This window comes from Lagopus muta, chromosome 5, assembly GCF_023343835.1.
Source record: "Lagopus muta isolate bLagMut1 chromosome 5, bLagMut1 primary, whole genome shotgun sequence".
NCBI classification, from domain to species: Eukaryota; Metazoa; Chordata; class Aves; order Galliformes; family Phasianidae; genus Lagopus; species Lagopus muta.
Window position 1 is genome coordinate 45,504,642 of NC_064437.1, and position 21,543 is coordinate 45,526,184.

The 21,543-nt window shown below is 35.7% G+C and overlaps 2 protein-coding genes across 19 annotated transcripts in view; one reads left to right on the forward strand and one right to left on the reverse strand.

Annotated features, from left to right (window-relative positions):
* The window catches only part of LOC125693507 (calcium/calmodulin-dependent protein kinase type II subunit gamma), a 761,290-nt gene that overhangs the window by 354,828 nt on the left and 384,919 nt on the right, over positions 1-21,543 (forward strand). The window lies entirely within an intron of this gene.
* The window catches only part of ADK (adenosine kinase), a 268,987-nt gene that overhangs the window by 173,717 nt on the left and 73,727 nt on the right, over positions 1-21,543 (reverse strand). For both annotated transcript variants that reach the window (XM_048945591.1, XM_048945592.1), the window contains exon 4: positions 20,283-20,361. In XM_048945591.1, coding sequence (XP_048801548.1) covers positions 20,283-20,361 — 79 coding nt within the window. The remainder of the gene's footprint in view (positions 1-20,282; positions 20,362-21,543) is intronic.

Genomic DNA, 21,543 nt, shown 5'->3' on the forward strand with positions numbered 1-21,543 from the left:
GATTTGAAAAGGTTAGGAGGAAAATTCCGTGTATTTCCTGCTGGACGATTTACACCTAAGGCAGCAGAAATAAGGCTGACAGTAATACACTCATCGCTTTTTCAGGAAGAAATACGCCAAATTCAAAGGCAGAATAACAGGAGCAAAAATCATTCCAGCACAAAAACTTCAACACAGTGCTAATAAACAGACTGTTTCTAGTCCTGTGAATGAACAAGGCAACAATGGTAGTACCAATAAATTTATATTACACCGTGAGACTACGCAAATAGAAGTAAGCAAAGTTTGATGAGATTCCAAGGGAATGGAGAAAAGGAGGAATCAAAACACACTGCAAAGCAGGGATCAACTTGAAGATGTCATCAATTGTATCACACTCAGAAGAACTCTTGCAATGCTGAGTGGCAATAGGGGAGCCTTTGTGTGCTACAGGTAAGATCCTAAGACACTGGGGAACGTTTCTGAGCTTCAAATATCAATTTCACAACTAACATACAGATTATTCCCTTAATTACAGTTTTCTGCCTAAGAGCTCTTTATTTTTCTAACTCCACAGTGTCTTTCCACTTTGAATTAAGCTTTTCTGTCAACAAACTTTCTAGTGCACATTGTATCTATCTTATATTCGGCTATGATGTGCATAGCTTTGACAATGCACTTGTTTCTCCCACTATGATTTTTTTCTTCTGTTAAGTTCTGTTTGGATTTCTAACTTCCATCTTCATCTACTGACACTTCTCAGGTGATTTACTGAATATCTGAAAGAGTCCACTAAATACATGGAGTTTGATGCATCATCTACTATGATATATATTATGCATAGTGAATCTTTAAAGCAGAATCTGTATCTCTGTTAAGAAACAATTTTAAGTTTGTACTGTGGTTACTTTAGTATAGTATGTTATGGCAAAGACAGCTTCATGACTACATCTTTTTCCCAGTTGGATACCACAGACTTTTCACTTTCCTAATAAGAAGCGCACTGCATAGACATTTATTGTACACTGTAAAATGTACAATAGTTGTCAATACTCATACTGAGTTTAGTACATAGAAAAACATCCTATGGGTAATTACTAAATTCCTGAAAACAAACCAAAAAAAATCAAAACATTTTCAAGATGATGGAGATGATGTTCCATTCAAAATATATCCTTATGTTTCTGTGGCCTAGATATCTTGAAATTCTTGCCAGTAAAGAAGCTGGTTACAGTAACTTATAATATTTCTTCATCTTGCAATTAAGAAATTATTAAGTATCAGGATACATTAATAACTCTCTCTTATTACCACGTCTGAAGCCATTATTGTAACCAAGCAGTGTAATGTAATGTTGGATTAATATGGTGGAAAATTGCTAATCATACAATAACATTTCCATGTTTTTACTACATTAGCAAAATTGATTAAGAACAAAATGCAAATAATAAATAAAAGACAAACGAACAATCAAGGAGAAAATTATGAACTGCTTTACCCAATAATATAAATATCAATTACATTATGCTTCTGGCTAGAATTTGAAATACTTCAGAGTTGCTGATACACAGTACTTCTGAAAAATCAGACACTCTATTCTATATCTTAAATAAAACTAAAAATTATCATGGCCTTTTCTAATTGCAATAGAATTCACAGCCAGATGGGAATTACCTGAGAAGTTGGAAACACTACAATTGAAGCTTCCTCATGGATTTTGCATACATTTTTAAGCACTACATTTTAGTAAGGAAAGTAGCAGACAATGTGAAGTTTCAGATAGGAAATAACTTTCTAATTTTAATTGTAGCATATTTAGATATTACACTTTTGACGTGGTATGCATGAAGTATAAAAAAAAAAAACAAAACCAAGAGCGTGTAATTTGTGAACATCAAAGCAGTTTTTCTAAGTACTCTCTAGCATTCACAACACCAAATTTTAGATGTTCCTTTTGCAGGACGGATGTTCCAAAAAGCACAATGAGTGTGAGATTACAACACAAAAAAGCCCATCCCTCTTACCAGGCTTTAATTTGCACACTTTTCAAAATATGAATCAATTATTATAAATGGTTTATTTTTTTTAATGTTCTGAACAGTACACACAATTTCAAGAAGTAAACAGCATATGCACAGGTGATTCTGATTTCTTTTGATGAAGAATGAAAAACAGGCAATTGTAAAGCAACTTCTATTTCTAACAGCGAGTCAGTTTGGAGACAAGCAACGTGTGTTTGAACCAATCTCAGTTATAAATAACTAGTTTGATGCAAGTATAAACATGAGTAATAATTATAGGTAATATCACAGTAGACCTTCATTTGTTGCATTCAATACATTTTTCAAGTGCTGAAAGGAAATGAACACTGCAAATGCTTCTTTTTCTAACTGACAGACGACAATGCAAAGTAAACGGAAGTGAAACTTTTATATTCCTTTGCTCATGAAGTCTCTCTGCTGGATTTATATTAAATTCCAATACCAATTAGATATGTTTGCAACTGCAATACCGTACCTCACTAGGTACCTCACTCATGCAGTCCACATAAATGTCTGGCATCCAGTTACAGCTACAAGTCAACTCAAGTTGCACAAAATTCATTGTACACTGTTTCCCATTTTCAAGGAAATATCCTTTTACATTCAGTTTTAAATTGAAGAAGGAAGTAGGTCATGAATGCAGCAGATTAGGAATTTCATTTAGTTTCCACTGAATATTTTGCATTTTAAAAGTACTGTCTGCCTCAAACAGCACAGTGCAGGAAAGGATCCCTTTCTGCCAGACTTTTAGCAGGAAAGACTGTGTGCAATGAAGAGACACTTTCTCATCAGAAAAACTCAACCCAATAGCTTTGCAGCACATCTCCTAACAAGACTGTGGACAAACACCAAAGCCCACTCTGAATATAGGTTTTCCCTACCCCAGGGACTGTCTGTACTACCTCAGTATCCCTGGTACTGACTGTTGCTTAGCCTCACACAAGTTTCTTTCTTTCTTCCTGTATCATATCTGGCTCTGCTGGTAACCAGAATCTCTTGAAATCTTTCAGAGTTAATAGGAAAGAAAGAGCTGTTGCTGACAAAGACATAGCTGAGAATAGGAACAGTCACACAATACCAGGAAAGCGTCATTTTATAACCGCATGAAATGGAAAGCTTCTCCTCTCTACTTTCTTCCTCAAATCCATAGAGATAACAGTCATCCTCTAGTAAATATCAACACAATGTACTTAAAAGTTGGAATACATTTATGATTCTTACACCCGTGTTGGAAAGTACAGTACTTTACATTGATGGAAAACAGAGAAATCTGAAAGGAGCAACAGAAGAACAGTTATCCCTGATGACCTAAACCCTGTACTTGTCAGGTCCCAACTTTGAAATCACATGCCTGTAATGCCTAAATTAACAACATAAAAATTATCTGAAAAGCTACCTAAAAATGATTTAAAAGGGCTTCTGAAATAAACTTCATATTCCATTGATACTAGGAAATGACACTAATTTTTATACTGCAGTCTATTTAAATATTCAGCCATCCTCCATTTCAGTTTCCTCCCCACACCAGCTCAAGTCTGAGACAAGAAAAAAAAAAAAGCTTCCCCAAACCAAAAAAATTTGCCCTGACACTCATTTTCTTAATTCGTCTTCCTAGAGGAAATATACTGTTTGCTGACTAGGACTTACTAGTACTTTTTCATGAAAAATGGTAGTCGTTAAATTAAATGCGTATCTGAGCAAGATAATTCCTACTTTGGCAAGGAGCTACACAATTTATGGATTCTTGTCTTAACTACAATCTCAAAACATTGCTTTTATGAAGAATAAGGTGGTACTTTCACAAATTCACAGAAATTGGAAGAATTGATAGCAGATAATCAACAACTCATTTAATACTACAACACATGCATATAAAACAATGATTTTCTATTTACTGAGATAACAACGAGCACTTACAACAGTGACACAATAAAAACCCCTGCAAACTGAAAGGTTATTGTCTATGTTTATATTATTTGTCCCAGTAGTAATTCAAGAATTTCTGATAATGATGACTTCCTGTAATCTGGAATCATCATCTTAAATCCATTTTACCCATGTAATCTTCTTCAAATTGAAACCTCTTAAATTAGAAGTTTAGTAGAGATGCCTAAATGGTTTTACCATATAGAAGACAGAGTTTTCAACTTCTTCACACACAGAAAATGAGGTACCAAAAATAATTCAGAATAAGTCTCAAAAGGTTTGAACTTACTAAGAAAAGCAAAGCCAGCCTAGCTGGAAGCCTCACTTTAGTTGGACGGCATCCAGGTAATGCACCACATGCCATGGAAAAGATCAGTCACAACAGTGAAACGCCTACAGCACTGAGCCACAGCACAACAAACTAAGTTGAACAAGTCCACCATGAAAATCTTGTGTCTCAAGACATTCTATTGTATTTCCAACATTTTTGAAAAGGCAATAACAATAGATTCAAACCTAATTATGCAACCACCTCACTAAGCAATCCTAAGCCACAAGTATACGGAAGTTAAGCTACCGCATTGATTAATGTTATAGCATCATGATTTAAATCAGTCAATGACGTTATGCCTACTTAATCAAGAAAAATGCCAAGCCCAAGAATGTTTCTGAGAAAACCTGCAGTATCACAGGCCTATCCTTCTTATATATTTTTATTTTTCACTATAAAGTCACAGGAACTGCTGTTTGAAACGTATTATTTCTATCAGCAGAAATTCATATTTCTCATCTACTCCTTCTCCCCCTCAGTCTTTTAAACAGAAATTGATGAGTGTACATGCAATTTGATTGGTTGATATACAAGTGTAGAACGACACCAAAAGAAACACTAAAGAGAAGGGAGGCAAAAACCAACTTCCTGACAGCATTCTACCAGATACCTCACTTCCCAAGTGAAAACAACTTTTTTCTTTCTTAACCATCCTAACCCAACTGTATAGCCAAATACTTGTAAAGGTATACATATATATGTATTCCCCTCAGATGTCTTCCAGTCTTGTCTGAAACTCTTACTATGGTTATCTTCCTTTATGCTTAAATCTACAGTTATTCAAGATCTTTGTATTATTTTACTCCATAAAAAGCAAGCAATGAAATGGGCATTATCATAAATAGGTACTGAAAAAGTATCAGCATACATGAAAATGGAAGAGTAAAAAAACATCACAGAACTCTGAAATACAAAACAGCATGATAAAAAGAGCTGAAGCAAATAAACACAAAAGATATAATAATTGGTTATCATTTTTGCATACTGTTTTCTCCTATCCTGCCACTATTTGTGAGTGCTAAAGAGCACACAGCTTCTTACTTTCATCTCAGTACTTAATAAATACCCTCCCTGCAAATTAATCCTGAGTGTCACTGCTAGCAGTAATTAGGTGGGTAGTTATGTATATATACATATGAGTGTGTGTGTGTCTGTGTGCTTCAAAATAAACCTAAGCTGACTGAAGTCACAATTGGTGAAGGCTCTCCAATAAAAATCTATAATGTGCACCATCTGGCTCTCTGTTCCTTCTATATGTACCCAGAATTTCTTAGAAATGTATTTCATTGAACTATATTTAAAATATTTGACTTAACTATTAAAGTAGTCGTTACAAAGCTCTCTGCAATATACCTCCACCTACACACAAAGGCCAAAAGACAGCAATGACTGATTCAAAACAAAGATTACATAACGTGCCTTTATCAATGAAGGCTGTCTATGGGTGACAGTCTCTGCTCTTAGAAGCAGTAATTTCTATCAGATGCTGATATATCCCTAGGGGATAGGAAGGGAGAGGGAATCAGAAGGTATTTGTCTTGTTCTTATTTTTGATTCCATTTTGAACAAAGGCCTTAGGCAAAAGCAAGGCAAGCAACTACTTCAGACCCTGAAGACTTGTGCCAACTTGGGAAAAATCAGAGTTCCCCTCTGGCAGAGTGCTCTACATAAAAATAATTTTTCAAGTATTTATGGTCACATGTAACTATGGTATATCCATACAAAATAAAGAGGTCAGTAGAAATCACACATACTTCCATCCATTCTGGATTTATTGTTAGTGTCAAAAGTTTCAATGTGCTTCAGAAGGCAGCAAGATCTGAGGTCGTTCATTTCTCTTCAAAGAAAGCTTCTGTGCAATGATCATCAAGAAAAATCTAGGCCATGATCAGAAACGATACGAAATACTCATAAAATATATTCCTTTTTGCACCAATTTGGCTCATTTGTTCCCTGCTAGGATGTGTAAGGGTTCATAACTATAAATTGCTTACTTCAATCTGCAAATTTGACTATTCAGTCACAGATTCTGCAGCTGTTACTTTTAATAGCTCTCCTGCTTCTGAAGAGGACAGTGGCTGTGAAAGATCCTTACTGCTAAAGAAGCAGCAGTCCCTTAGGTAGTGCAGACAGCAAATGGAGAGGTTTGAAATTTAGTGCCATGCTCTGAAGCCAGTTTCAGTAAGTAATGGAGAGCATCTGTATTTTGGAAATGAAGCTTTCATGTCAACCTGAAGTTGCCATATTCTGGACAAGACAGCATTATTTCAAGCCCTGGGTAATTTCCAGGCACATTGTTGTTAGCATGCAATCCCAGAAGTAAAATTTGTATGTGTCACAACCGCAGCACAGATGTCTAGTCAACAAAAAAGCCATTTTTAAAAGCTTTTACCTAGACTGAAAAAGATCCTAAGCTGTGTATCCCTTTCAACAAAGTGCAATATTTTGAGTACTAACTCCTAGCAAAGGAGTCATCTTTCTACTGGTATCATTTGTACATGGATCAGGTCCAGTATATTTCTTCTCATTTAGGTTCACGTTTCTTGGAAGCTTTTAGGTGACGCTCTGCGCACTGACTTGAAGGAAACATACAATTATTTCATGCCTCCGTACTGGCAACATTTGATAGTCCTTTGAGTTTTCGTGTGAACTCTAGCTACCAGAGAGAGGAAAAGAGAGGTTTGAAACGCTCTGTACAAGACTGACTATGAAATAAAGGTCAATTTCAATAGTATATAATTACCAAAGAAAGTTCAGTGTCAGTGCTACTGATAGTAGCAACATTTGGCTCTCTGAGCTTTAGGCCTAGAAACCAAAACAACTGTGGAAAGACACTCAAACTTTTCTTTCACCACTCTTCTAAGGCCCTAATAAGAGCTGCATTCAAATGAATGCTTATTAGCATCCACCAAATTCAACCTACCAGGAAGGCCAAATGAAAAAGATTCACAGTAACAGCAGAGTAGACATTTTTGGAATTGTCCTTCAGTGTGCTTTTTTTCTGACAAATACTTCAGACACAAAGTTATCATACAGAAAAATAATCATGAAATGCTTTTCATTTTCATCTTCCTTTTTATTTAAAAACCAACTATAACTGTACATTGCAATTGTGTGTTACCATAAAAATGGCACTGCTGATCTCCTTAGAAGAGATGTGGAAGTCCACAATTCAAGCATGACAATATGTGACATACAAGACCCAAGTCGTACTAGCGCACTTTCAAATTGTTTTTTTTAAGCCACTGTGAAGTGCTTCTTGCATAAGGGTAGAGGGTCATGAAACCTGGGAAAGCAAGTAGTACCTAACAAATTCTGCATTCATGAAACACCAAACACTGTTAAAGGGCCACCAGCCAGTCTTTCCTAGAGTAACTGTGAAGAGGAAAAAAAAAAAAAGAATAATCTGAGAATAACCTAGAGTAATTCCCTTCTATTTCAGAATGGGGAAAACAGGAAAAGCAACAAGAAAGCTGGATAAGACTGTAGACCCACAAGAGTACAAGGAGCTCGTTCTAGAGAAAAATGCAAAACAAATTTTGTAGAGATCTGGTGATGAAGAAAATGCATGGAGTTGTCTAACATCAAAAGGTTTCCAGACTAGCAAGCACAAGCATTAAAAAGACCTACAAATAACAGAAGTGAGGAGTGAGGATTTTTTCAGCTTCTTATTGAATCTGCTTCACCTATGTCATTTTAAAAGAGAGCATTAGAAACTGGGAACACCGTGCATTTTGCATGCTTTTAAAAGAAAACAAAGAATGCGGAAAGAGGAAGAGGTTCTTTTTTGTTATGTCAGACACACTGTAAAAGAGAAGTTCACCTTCTGTGGTCACAGAGCATTTGAGAACGTGAGTTTAGGAACAGGTTTTGTATCCATTTTTTTGACTGAATAGACCACCTGTTTTTTGGTAGACAAAACCCTGCTGTCAGCTGCCCTCAGAATAGTGTACTAAATAGAACTTACGATGCTGGTAAAATGATAAAAACATGACAGGAACACAGGGTAGATCATGATTAAATTCCATCCTCCCATTCCCCCAGTATTTTCTGTAACAATGAAAGAATAATTAAAAATTGCCCTAACAGGACTAACAAAATAATTCATCAATATTTTTCCGAGAAGGGATGAAAAGATTTATGAGAGAAACCAAGAACCCAAAACACCACCTCACTCCATCATGTTGCAATTAAAAAAAATTATTTGATATGTGTTCTTGCTTGCTTGCCTTGGAACACCGTTTCTGTAACTCAACATTTTTAATAAAGCATGCTATGCCATTCATCATTTAGTAAGCAAAGCTGCTTTGGAACTTAATAATTAATCTTTAAAATTGATTCTCAAACCTACCTTGCATACAGTATTTTCCTAAATAAAGCCTGGACATCAAATCTGTGCTGCCTCATGATTTGCTGCATTGAGCTTTCTTAAAATTTTTTTCTAAATATAAAAAAGTGAACGGTTGACACGAGTCCCTGGAGCAGGTAGCTTTTCAAGATCAAGTTTCAGTTTTGTTCTGTTTTTCAATATCTAAGCACCTTAGTTCTTAAGATCTTTTCACCTTTGTACGACATCTGTCAGAGTTAAAAATATATTTTTTTTTAAATCGCCCAAAATGTGCCATACTCAGAAGCTCACTGTTTTTTATTTGCATATATATATATTGTGGGTACAGTTCATATTTTAAAACAGAAACATGCTGTATTTTTAGCAGGGCAGCCTTGAGTCATCTCGCCTGAAATTCTAGCACAGTTAGATTGCCACTTACACACACAGAAAAAAAATCACACTTTGTCTACTTCACAGCAGCATCAGCAACGTGAAACTCAAATTTACATTACGTATGTAAATTTAAAAAGTGGCATTGCTACAGTTTTTTAAATCATACTGGTGCTTCTGAAAAATTCTATTTGCTATATCTAAAGTCCTTATCCATCCATATCAGAAATGGAAAAATCTCCTTTTCACTACTGCCTACTTGCCCTTATTTTGTTACTTATCAGTCCTGCATCATGCTTATGCTCTAGAACCTAGAGCATGCTTGGTGGAAAAATAAGGCATGAGGTCTCTAAGAAGTCTACTGCAAAGTTCAATATTAAGCTCTCTCAATCAGTAGTGACTGAAAAATTGTTGTCTAGTTCAGAATGTACCAGACCAGCCTGTTTGAGAAATTATTTCGTTTACAGCCAAGGTATAACTATAACATAACTGTATTCTTGCGGTGCTAACTTTTTGGTATTTTGAGTATTTCAATTCAATTAAGTTTTAGAATAGCAGTGCAGTTGAAAAAAATCATAATGAAGTTCTAGATCTCATTGATCATATGCATCACCATTTGATCTCATTTATAAAAAACAGGGACGAGTGGTTTTTATTAGCAGCAGTATTTAGCAATTTTTTGTAGCAATTTTAAAACTTAATTCATATAACAATGTTAAAATACCTGCATTTCACATATGACAAATGCTAGTAAAACTTATTTGGAGAGCCACATTTTTCAACTGCTATAATAAGAACAATGCTGAATTTTGGACTACCTTGAATTTCCCATGAGCAACACTCAGAAATTTAATACAGTAATCTGAGATAAATTCCTTCTTATAATACAACAGGGGCCCTTACATGGCTGAACAGCAGGAGCGTAATCTGGACAGGTATAACTCCCCAGAAAGGAAGAACTGCTTTGCAGGGCTCTCATTCAGGCAGAGCTGTGACTCATGAGCAGGGACCAGCTGCCATGGGAGCGTTAAGCGCTGTTTAAACAGCAGCTACCAAGCCTATTCCCAGGAACTCTGCCCTCACTGCAGGAAGAATTGAGTTGCTCATGACACATCTACTGAGATGCTGCAGCTGACAGCCTGGTAAATTAAAATAAACTAGCACCTATTCTCTCTTAATATTTCAGTCAGCAGGTAGCAGGAATTCTGCAGCTCTTACAGAACAAGCTGACCCACCTCTAGATCAGAGGTGAGAACTGCTGAAGCCACATAAAAGTTAGCTTTGTTTATCAATCAGACACACTGTAGTCTTGACTTGGATATGCAGTATTTTCAGAACTGGAACAATGAGTAAAAATATTAAGCATTCCTGTCAACACATTTCCTTCTTTACTTAATAATAATACACTGTAGACTACATATCTAATGTAGAGTTGCACAGAACCTTCTGTCATGTACAATCTCCTTCCACACAAGATGAATGAAGACGTCAGAAAACACCCAGCTCATCTCAGATGCAGACTGAGCTCTGTGAAGCTGTCTTCAAAAAAAAAAAAAAAAAAAAAAAAAAAAAAAACCAAAAAGAAAACAAGAGAAACACACTGTCTGCTGCACCGACTGGTAAGTTAGTCCTACACGTTCCTTTGAAAGCATGCTCAAAGCAAGCAACATTACTGTACCTCCTCACAAAATGAACAAATCAGCAGCTCTTTTCGCTTTTAATGCTTAAAAAAACTGAATAAACTCCCATATTAAACTTCTATTCTCATAAACCATTATCTCCATCAAATACATAAGAGATAAATATACTGATTTACTGAATAGCTACAATGGAAGGTAGCGAAGTTACATTCAGAACTCTGAAGTACAAAAATTATTAAAAGAACAGAATAATTTTAGGCAACAAGCCCAAGAAAATATCAAATAGATACGCAGGACAGTTACACTAATAAGCTTCCTGAGTAAAGCACTAGGCATCCAGGAATAGTATGTTATAATACCTGCATAGAGTCCCTAAATAACAGTAAGATTTTCAGTGTCCTTTTCTGATAAAAAGCTACATTTTCAATAGAAAGTATTCTAGAGATGTGCAAGAAGCCCCTATAATTTGGCATTTCAAATTTCCAGGGCAATTAACTCCCCACTGTATCACATCACTTAATGTTAATTAATTGCTAAATATGTAGTTATGTAACTTACAGAGCAGCTAAGGATAAAACAGCTCCCAAGCTTCCAAGACTTGAGTGGCATGCCAAATTAATATCTGTGATGCACAGGGATTTACCCTCTCTTCTGAGACTTCCAAAACAAGCAGTAGTTCTCCTTCCAGTGCCAAGTAATGGGAACAAATCAAGTACATGTCATTCAACCATCAGTAGAATCAGCCCAACATGGCATGTACAGCCTCACCCTGTGATAGGTTCTGAGGAAGTCCTCTTGTCGCTCAGAGTACAAAAAGGTTGAGGGTTCCTCTTAAGTCAGGTCCTCTAAACATGGTTCACTGTCACATCTTGCTTTTATTTCTTCAGAGTAAATCTCAGTCAGCTGGTGTTTGCAAACATGCTTGTTTTCAGGATAAGCATAAATTCGGGAATACAGTAATTTATGCTTATTCTCAAATATAGAATGGTTAGAGGAGCTACTGGCTCAAAAAAAGAAAGAAAACCAAACAATTAATTTTGAGTCTACTCTCTCAGCAGAGCATTAGCTTAAGCACTGAGCCAAACTTCCTTCGTTGCTTTAGAAAAAAATGAAAAAAAATGTACAGCTATGGCGCCAACGTAGCTACACAGACACAAAAGGGGAGTAAAACAGGCAGCTGAACTTCATTCCCAGGATCCAACTGCTACCATATGTATGGCGTCGTCTTATTCACATAGGTGACTGATGTTTGATGACTATGGAATACAGAAGCGGCTTTTAATTGCTTAGATAATACACAATTTTGGAGGAATGAACAGAGGCCACCAACAGCACCAAACACTCCAAAGTTTACTCAACACAATGCATAAGGGAGAGCTTCAATCTCAAAACAGATTTCAGAGGTGATGTGATTTGTACAACACTGTTGTTTTTCCAAAGTGACTGAAAGTATCCTGTTTTTAAGATGTTCTTTCTATAATCCTATTGATGTTCCTCGTCAGGGAAAAGACCTAAAGAAACAAGGTAATGTGATTGAAACAGGTAAGTCCACGTGGCCAGCAATTCAATTCCATGTCAAAATGATACTCATAAGCATTGTAAGATAAATGTTCTAACGTCTATCATCTGCCTGATAACAAAGTCTGTTGTAGACTGACAGTGGTATCCCAAACTGACTTGTCTTAAATAGCACAAATTTAGGGACCTTGAACTAAATAGCATTTAAGAAAGTAGGAAAAAAAAAAAGAAAACAAAACGAAACACAAACAACAGGCTCTAAGAAACACGGCTTTCTGACTATTGTGCTATTTGCTGAAATTATATTTGTGGTCCATAAACACACAGACATAGCTGTTATCTGTAAGCAACAAGTATTAAAAATACTTTAAAAAAAAAAAAAGCCTTGCTATCGTTAACCTTGAAAAGCTGAATCTCCAGCATACTCTTGTATCATTTACTCCTAATATCTGATTCAGAACCACTGAAACAATGTGTGGACTTCCATTCCAAGCACAAGAAATCTTGAGAAGTACCCAGTTTTACAATCCAGGGAAAACTTGCTTGTTACCTTACTGAGTTTGCCATAATGATAACATGGTTTTGTTGCTTTTAAAAAACTGCTTAATGTAGCTCTGAATAAGGCTTTGAGGTTGTCTGGAGAAGAGTAAAAGGTCTAGCAATTTTTCCTAATGTTTGCAAGGCAGTAGCTCTCATAAATATTACAGAATTTCTGATTTGTGTGGCAGTCAATTGAAACATTACAACAGAAAGTCCCAAGCCTTCCAGCATTATAATTCTGAAGGGGACAGGTTGTTCTGTCAGAAGCACAGGCAGTGTTTGACATCGACTAATTTGGAAGCGTAAAGACAGAGTGCCCTTGAGAAGGAAAAAAAAAAACAATCAGGAAATTGATGTCACTGGCACAGGACACTGTCCACCATGACTCTAACAATGGGACACTGCCATTGTAATAGCAGGAAGAGCCACTGTTAAACGTCCATAGAGACATACTTATTTCAACGGCTGTTTCTGACAGTTGTTTTTTGTCTGGTTTTGTTATTTCACTAAGTCTCACTCACACCACAGCACTGGGGATAAATGCTTCAGAGGTTCATCCTACCGAGCACCAGCAGAAATTTCAACAAGGTACATATCAGAAAAGTTTAGCTGTTTTTTCCCCCATCGTGTTGAATAGGTTTGGGATGCTGGTATGTGACAAAAGCCACACTGGGCCCACATGTCCACCATGGGACACGGCAGCACCATGCTTGAGCTGGCAGGGTAGAGAACATATGTCTCAGGGTTGTTTTCTGGCTGGGAGGATGAGATATACCCTAAGCTTATTAAACTATACCAAACAGAAAATGGTTCAGTTTTTTTTCTTACTTTTTTTTTTTTTTGTGGAAAGTTGGACTGAGCTATTTAAAATATTGAAAACACATGTTTTCTGGGGCCACCAAGCCCATTAGAGTAGGGGGATGTAATGAAGTTGCTTAAGGAATATAGGGAGTGAGGCCAAAACAAATTCCCAGAGGAATTTCAGATTCTAACCCAAACGGTTCAGAAAGCAGAGAGCACACCTCACTATTCCAGAAACTGTTTTTGGAGAAATGCATCTGTGACATGAGTGAATTTCAGCACACAATAAGCAGAACAGAGAACATTTTTAGCTGACAGCATGATGGGTTCCATAAAATAATGATGGGTCCTGCAAAGTTATATCAGCCTCAAAATTGGGAAAGAGCTCAGGGTGCCTCCCCTGATAACTTTTCTACTACTTCTCTGCCAGTTATGCACATTCAATGCATATTGAGCCCTGTTATTGAGTAAAATCTTTCCTCCTGCTATGCACCTCAATCTAAAATTTTCATAAGCAAAGAGAGGATTAAATCCATCATATTTATACAGAATAAGAAAGTTAGGAGAATCACCAAATAATGTAACACTGAAGAACTGAAGCGCAATGAGCTTCATAGATTACATACAGTAAGGAATGTTTAGCCAATGCACACAAACTTCATTTAAAGCAGACAAGCAGTTGCAATGAAACTACTGGCTCTTTAGCAGGGTCTGTTGTTATAGGTCAAAAGAAAATGACTTCTAGCTAAAAGAGGGGAGATTAAGACTGGATAGAAATAGAAGTTTTTGCTTGTTTGTTTGTTTGTTTTTGATAACAAGGGCAGTGAAGCACTGGAACAGGCTGCCCAGAAAGACAACGACTGCCCTGTCTCAAGAGACAGTCAACGTCAGGGTGGACAGGGCTCTGAGCAACCTGACCAAGCTGTAGCGTCTCTCTTCATTGCAGGGGAGTTGGGTTAGATGACCTTTAAAGATCACTTCCAACTCAAATGATTCTATGATTCTGTCATTCACTGATGATGAATATATTTCACAATACATGTATTATTCAAGATACATAAACATAAACTATCTTACATACATTATGTATATAGATAATTGTTTTGTAAAATAAACTTCTGTCTGTAAGTATTTTTCATACATAGATTTGTAATTTTACGTTTTTGGATTAAATATAACCCAATCCAATATACATATTTACTGTAAAAATAAATTTTAGCTAATTACTCACAAAACAACTAGTAGAAATTAAAAAATCTACACCTTCAGCACATGTCAGGTTTCATAAATGAACTATGAAACAGTTCATTTTTTCTAAATTAAATGATCAAGCTTATCAGTTTATTAGAATCATAAAAAGCTCAGTCTACTTCAATTAACAGATCAAGTAAAAAGAATAATTAAAAGGGATGAAGTCAAAAGCTCTTGAGCAAGTGTCATACTTACCCAAACTACAGAAAACAGTGGGACTCGAATATTCAACATAATTCAGCATCATATTTTTTCTTATTTGCTGAGGTACGCATTATAAAAATATTATTGGGAAGTCCTAAGAGTATCTACATGGAAGCTTCCCAAAAATGTTATATCTTTCCCTTATCAGACAGGCCTACAAATTCAAATGTGTCAAGCTATGTTCTTCCAAGCTCACCTGGCTTCACCAGTGATGAAATAACAACAGCTCTCCCTAATCACTAAGTTAGAAACAGTGTAACAGCAGAATTGTTAGAATGAACATGAGCTATTGAGAAACTGAGTATAAACTAAGAGCACCAATTCTGAGCATGAACTATGTGACATTCTTTATATGCACTCTCAGAAAAACAAGACTGAAAACGTGCTCTGACTGTTGCCAAAGCTGTGCTGTTTAAAATCCAAGTTATAAAATGCTATCAAGTTACACTTGAAATCCAGTACTTGAGTTAGAAAGATAAAAAACTTCAAAGACTACATCATATTGCAGTTCTAACTTCAGCACACCAAAACTGGAATAAACAATGATAAAAATCATGCAAATACAGCGTGGTCAGCAATACATGTCCTGTCTACACAAGCAAGTTATCTGCTTTAAATGCTTTAAATTAAGGAGCCCTACGAAAAGATTCTGATTTTTTCCGTTCCAGATCAGTGTCTGCTGCTAGACAGGCACGCAGTCTCGATTAAAATTACAGAAAGAAGCTGATGAGTAGTAAAATACTGTATTCATGAATCTGAATTTAGTTTGTTGGCAGAACTCTAAAACAATCCATTATTTATGAACTGCATGCACTTACATGTATGCATATTTTATAGATTTAATATAATGGATCCAATCACTTGGAGGGATTGCAAGAGCTCAGATTAAAGCAAGATGTCACATATCATATTAGATATAAAGCAAAATTTAATGAGACAAGTAAAGGTCAGAGTAGCAGCATGTTGCAGTTTCAACTTGATATCCCCATTCCTTGCTGTTCTTAAGTGCACAACATAATTTGAACTTTAAACAGAAAGTAAAACAAAGCATGGGTATAAGAGCATAATTCCAATGCAAAGATCACCAAAACAAACAGTGAAATTAAACATTAGTTTCTACTTCAGAAATTATTGCAATTTATTTTATCATCTGCAGTCTTAATTTTCCAAACTACTATCAAGCAATGTTCAGTGATCAATGCCCAATTATTTAATGTCTGATACTTGAAAGTTTGAAGTTACTGACACTCCCGAACACTGGGTCAAGATTGAAAAAACTCCCATTGAACACGCTAAGCAGTAGGAGTGCCTCAGAGTGCATTACCTGCATTTCAATTGATGATCTGGATTCCAACTGTATTCTGTCCTGCATACAGAAAAACCCTCTACCATTATCCCTCTTTCCCTCTCCTCATTCAATACGTCGCTACTGGCACAACTTTCTACACAGTACTAAACTTTTGAAAGAAAAGATATTTATTTCAAAATAAATTTTCCTTAAGGCTTTACAAGTATCCAATCCATTCTGCTTTTCTTTTCCAGATGCAGTCATTTGAAATTAGTTAATTACAGATGAAAGTAAACTATAGAAAGGAAAGTAAACTATAGAAAGGAAAGTAAACTATAGAAAGCAATGGTAAGAAAGAAATAAAGGTGGGACAGTAAACAACACACAATCAGAGCAGTATTGAGGGGTTTCTTTTATACCTTTTTTCTCCTTCCTGATTACTTATTTCCTATTCTCTCAAACCATTGTCTTTCTCCTCACACACTTCTGTTTCCATTTTCCTCAGTTCTTTCTGTCAGTATTACCCTCATCATATGAATTAATATTTCCAAGACATAATTTGCTGTTAACTCAAACTCATTAAGGAATGACTGAACTGTAATTTCTTTTATCTTTTCATTTTTGTGCTTGTTCCTGCCATTTCTGGAACACATCAATCACTTCTTTTTCCTCTCCTCCTTTCTAATGTGTTAGGTCAAGCCAAAATAATTTTGACTTCCTCACTCTTTACAAGATCAACATATGTTCAAACAACACTGACATCCCAGAAGACTTGAATATAAATATCCTATCTCCTTGGCTTTATTAGTGCACCTTTTGGATACTCCCTTCTACCATTTTCAGGGATATTTAAAAAAAAAAAAAAAAAAAAAAAAAAAAAAAAAAAAAAAAAAAAAAAGTTGTATAAAACCACTTAACAATACAACACAATACACTCAAAAAGAACTAGAGTGATATTTCAGGATTTCTCATCCATTTATTTTCAATTCTCTCAATTTTTAATTTATCTTTGGACTTCTTTTCAACAGATTCATTCTTGATTGGCTCCTTTTCTTCCTTTAACAGAACTTTCCTTCTGATGTATGTTTCTCTCTGCTTCTGCATTACTTTCACAAAAATGCATTCTCCATGGCACTTCAGTCGAATAGAACCATCTTCAAAATCATCCTTTTTGTTTTCTCTACCACATGCAGACACAGACCTTTTTTCTCTTTGACCCTGCTGAAACACCCTGTCCACACAACGCCCACCTGGGCAGGGAACATTCAACTTTTTGATTCTGACACTGTTCTCCAACAGTAGTTTGCTTCTGCAGCAAACTACGCTTTCAACTTCTGTTCTACTGCAAGACAGTACTTCACGTGTCCAATTCTTCCTTCAAGGCTGCATCTCAGATTTTTCTTTTCTGTCAACTTGCTAGAAAAACCTAAGTAATTCTACTCTTCACAGCCTGACTACAATACTGGTTAATTCTTTGGATGCTTCTTACATTTTAATTTCCACTATAATTGTCACTTCAAATCTTTAGTTCCCAAAATCATGTTCCATGACTTAAGTCTCATTTTCTTCCTAGTTTTCTTCATAACACAGAGCTTCTTCCTGCTATCTTCTTAATACTCTTATTCCTACCATTTTCTTACCATCTCAAATCTCCTGTACACGATAAATACACCATCTCTAAGACTTTATGAAGCTGGCCCATCTATGTCAGGAACAGTCTTTTCAGGAAAAGTCTTTGAGTCACTCTCATTATTCTCACTCTCTTTACAGACATGACAGAAAAATGTTGACTTACAAAAAATAAAAATAAAAAAGAGAATATATAACAGAGATGGCAATCACCATGCAGCACATAAGCATGATTACAGACTGTTTCATTTTTCCAATTTCAAGAGATTAATTATTCTAAGTTTGCCATTCTGCCTTTGGGTAATTTTGTTTCAACACAGCACTGCTTTTCTGACCTTAAAGCAGGAGATGAAATAACTCAGTGACCCCATTTATTACTTGCTTCTTAAATTCTTGTTTTGTTTTTTAATTCCAATCCTTTTATTAACTACTTTCTATTTCTCCTACTGAACTCCTTAATAATACAATATTGCCATTCTGAAGTGAACTTTTGAAAAATCAGTTGCCAGACCTTAGAGACTATCTGTTCACTTCCCACTATTCTGCCCAAATTATATTTCATTGCAGTCAATTTTCCAAGGATGCATTCCTTGAACTTGCCCTTATTCTCATCAACTTATAAACTCTCAAACAAAATTTTAAGTTTGTATCTTACTTTTTTTTTTTTTAAAGCACACCTTACCACTGCATCCCAATAGGGTATAACAAGCTAAGAAGTTAATATGAGTTTTATTCTAAGTATATCTTCTTGCAGAGAACCTAAAACGAACTTTGAGTGCAGCTACCTCAGCACTCAACTTAAAATTCATTAACCCTCTACTTCTCAATCAGCAGTAGGGCTTATTGTATGAGTCTTTGCTTTCTCCTGGTACTTTGAGTAAATACATATTTAAGTTATACGTATCTAAGATTACTCACACACTTATCCCCTCTCCAATATTCCAATGAATATTGATGCAAAATTTCTGGTTTCAAGTTTTGGTTTACACTTTCATGTTTTTTCCCTGTCCTCACATTTCTTCTTCTGCCAAAGCTTACTGGATAACAGCTTCTTTTAAGATTTCCAGAATTCCTTTCTTTCTCTCTCTCACCCTTCTATCCATCATTTTAAAGCCTCTTAGTCATGTTTTGTTATTCATGCACAACTGTTTGAAGTTTCAATTTTATTTGAAACAAAAACTAGGAGATGACAACCCTTCTGGAGACAAATTTGATTCCAGATGGCAACTGCAGCTGAATGAGGTCCCAACTCAGAGCCAAAGTAGAGAGAAAAGTTCACTGACAAAAACTTATCAGCATAAAAATGGAGCACTGACATAGAAACCCTATGTTTCACTGCTTGTATTGTCTTTTTTTTCCCTCTAATTCACCCTATAAAGGTTCTGTGCACTTCATAGTGTAATTAGAGTAATTATTAAATAACATCTTGACAGCTATGCTAAAAGGCAATAAGGTATCAAAGATAGTTTAGAAATAAATTAGCTGAGGTCAAATAAGTCATTTCAAGGAGACATGCAAGAACAGGTCCAAGTTCTGTAATTCTGATGCTACCATGTGCATTTGCTTCTTATACTCCACAATCCATACGCAGAAACAGAAACTGAATTTCACGACTCTGAACTAGTTGCTGCACATAACCTAATTCTTAACTTATTTCTTAACTTCAGAACTATATTCTTAATAGTATTGTAACAAAAGGCATGTTTCAGTTACAAAAAAGCTAACTGTATCTCAAAATCATCATCAAATCAAATCATCAAATCATCAAATCATCAGTATTGCTCATAATATTCAGACAGAAAATATCTTTGCATAAAAAAGCCTCACATTTTTGTCTTTGATGGACAAGCTTCCAAGTTCCCAGAGAATAAATGTGGCTTTGATCACAGAATGATGCAGGCTAAAAGAAACCTTATCAGGTCATTTAGTCCAACCCGTCACTTAAAGCAGGGCCATCCCCAAACTTAGATCTGGTTCACTCGTTATGGTCACTTACTGAAACCTCCAAGCACTAAGATTCAAAAACTTCCCTGGACAACACGTTTAACCATTTTCTTTGTGCTTCATTTTCTAACCATTGGAGGATTCCTCACTACAGTTTGGGACCTTGTCCTTGGCATCTGCTATTATGTTATTTCATCTTGAGAAGAACCCGGCTCAATATTTCTTACAACTCTTCCATCTCCTTTTTTAGGCACATTATAGCTACAACCATAACAGCAAGTGTTTGAAACAAAGAGTAAAACTTCTGAACAGGTAATTTCAAAAACATACCAGAAAACATACTCTGAGAAACAGAATCACATGGAGACATTACATGGCTCTCATTACAGACACAGTACACAATACAGAGCACTAAGTTAATTCAAACTCAATACTCCAAATAATCATTTATTTTTAAGAACAAACAAACCTGGGCCACTTTGACAGAGTTTTGAGTAGAGCCACCAGCATGATATTCTACTTTGAACTTTTTCACAAGTTCTTCAAATCTGTTAAAAAAAAAAAAAAAAAAAAGGAAAAATATTAAGGAGATGACATCTGAAAATGATAAGTTCAGATACATTATCTGTTACAGAATTCAAACTGAGGGCATCGATGTAGGCTTTGTCCAAAATACAAACAAGCATGTGACACTGAATTGAGTCCTTCACTTAGAATTCTAACTAGAGTAAATAACTGAAACACGTTACTTGAAACACAAACATGATTGCAATGAAATTTCAGATTGACAAAATACATGTTTGGGTACACTAATGTTTTATAAACTAAAACATTCAGATATTCATCCTATCTCATCAACCTAGAAGGCTGGTTAAGAAAAAACAACTGGGGTACGATCCATGTTTTCACATGAAATATTGCATTTTGACAGGTGAAGGACTTTTGTGAACTGATCTATTACTATGCTTAAAAAAAAAAATCTCACAACAACCTTTCAAATCTTCAAGCCATGCTGCTGTGAAAGCACAGTATCCTCTTATATCATGTTGTAGTACATTTTTAGTTTTGAACATTATAACAAAATGTATCAACTTTCTAGGAAAATATCTACCCTTGTACTTCTGAGCAACTTCAGGATTAAGACCACCCAGACAAAATTACATCAGAGACTCCTCCTTGCCAAGGGATACATTTGCATCACAGATCACCATCCACAGAACTGATCTTTTCACTAGTCACAGGCTGCAGAAAAGCAAAGTAAAGCAAAATAAGAAAGGAAACTGTAAGGGGAGAGTTGTGGAGACTGCAGGGAGAGAGACTCAGTACAAATATCTCGTCCTTCAAGTTTTAAGCACACTTGAAAATGAGTAGATTAAATAGCAAGATTAACAACCTCAGAAGACATTAGACTTGGGAGGAAGTACTCCAGGCAAGCTAAAAGCTTTAATGTAAAAATTTGCATATTTGAAGTTCAAAGTGACCTTGAGGACAACCTTAATTAATAGCATGTTTGTCCTTAAGGTCTACTAACATTAGTTGTTTACCTTTAAAAATGAAGCTTGTCCCCTCAGAAGAGCTACTCTGTCCCAGCATATTTGACTGTGTTTAATTCTACCTTCTGTTTAAAAAGTGACATTTTGTCTCAGGCACAACCAAAACGAACACTACCTGTCAACCCTAGTTCTCCTCCCCACAGCCCACATCTCCTTATAGCATCTGAACAATGGCTT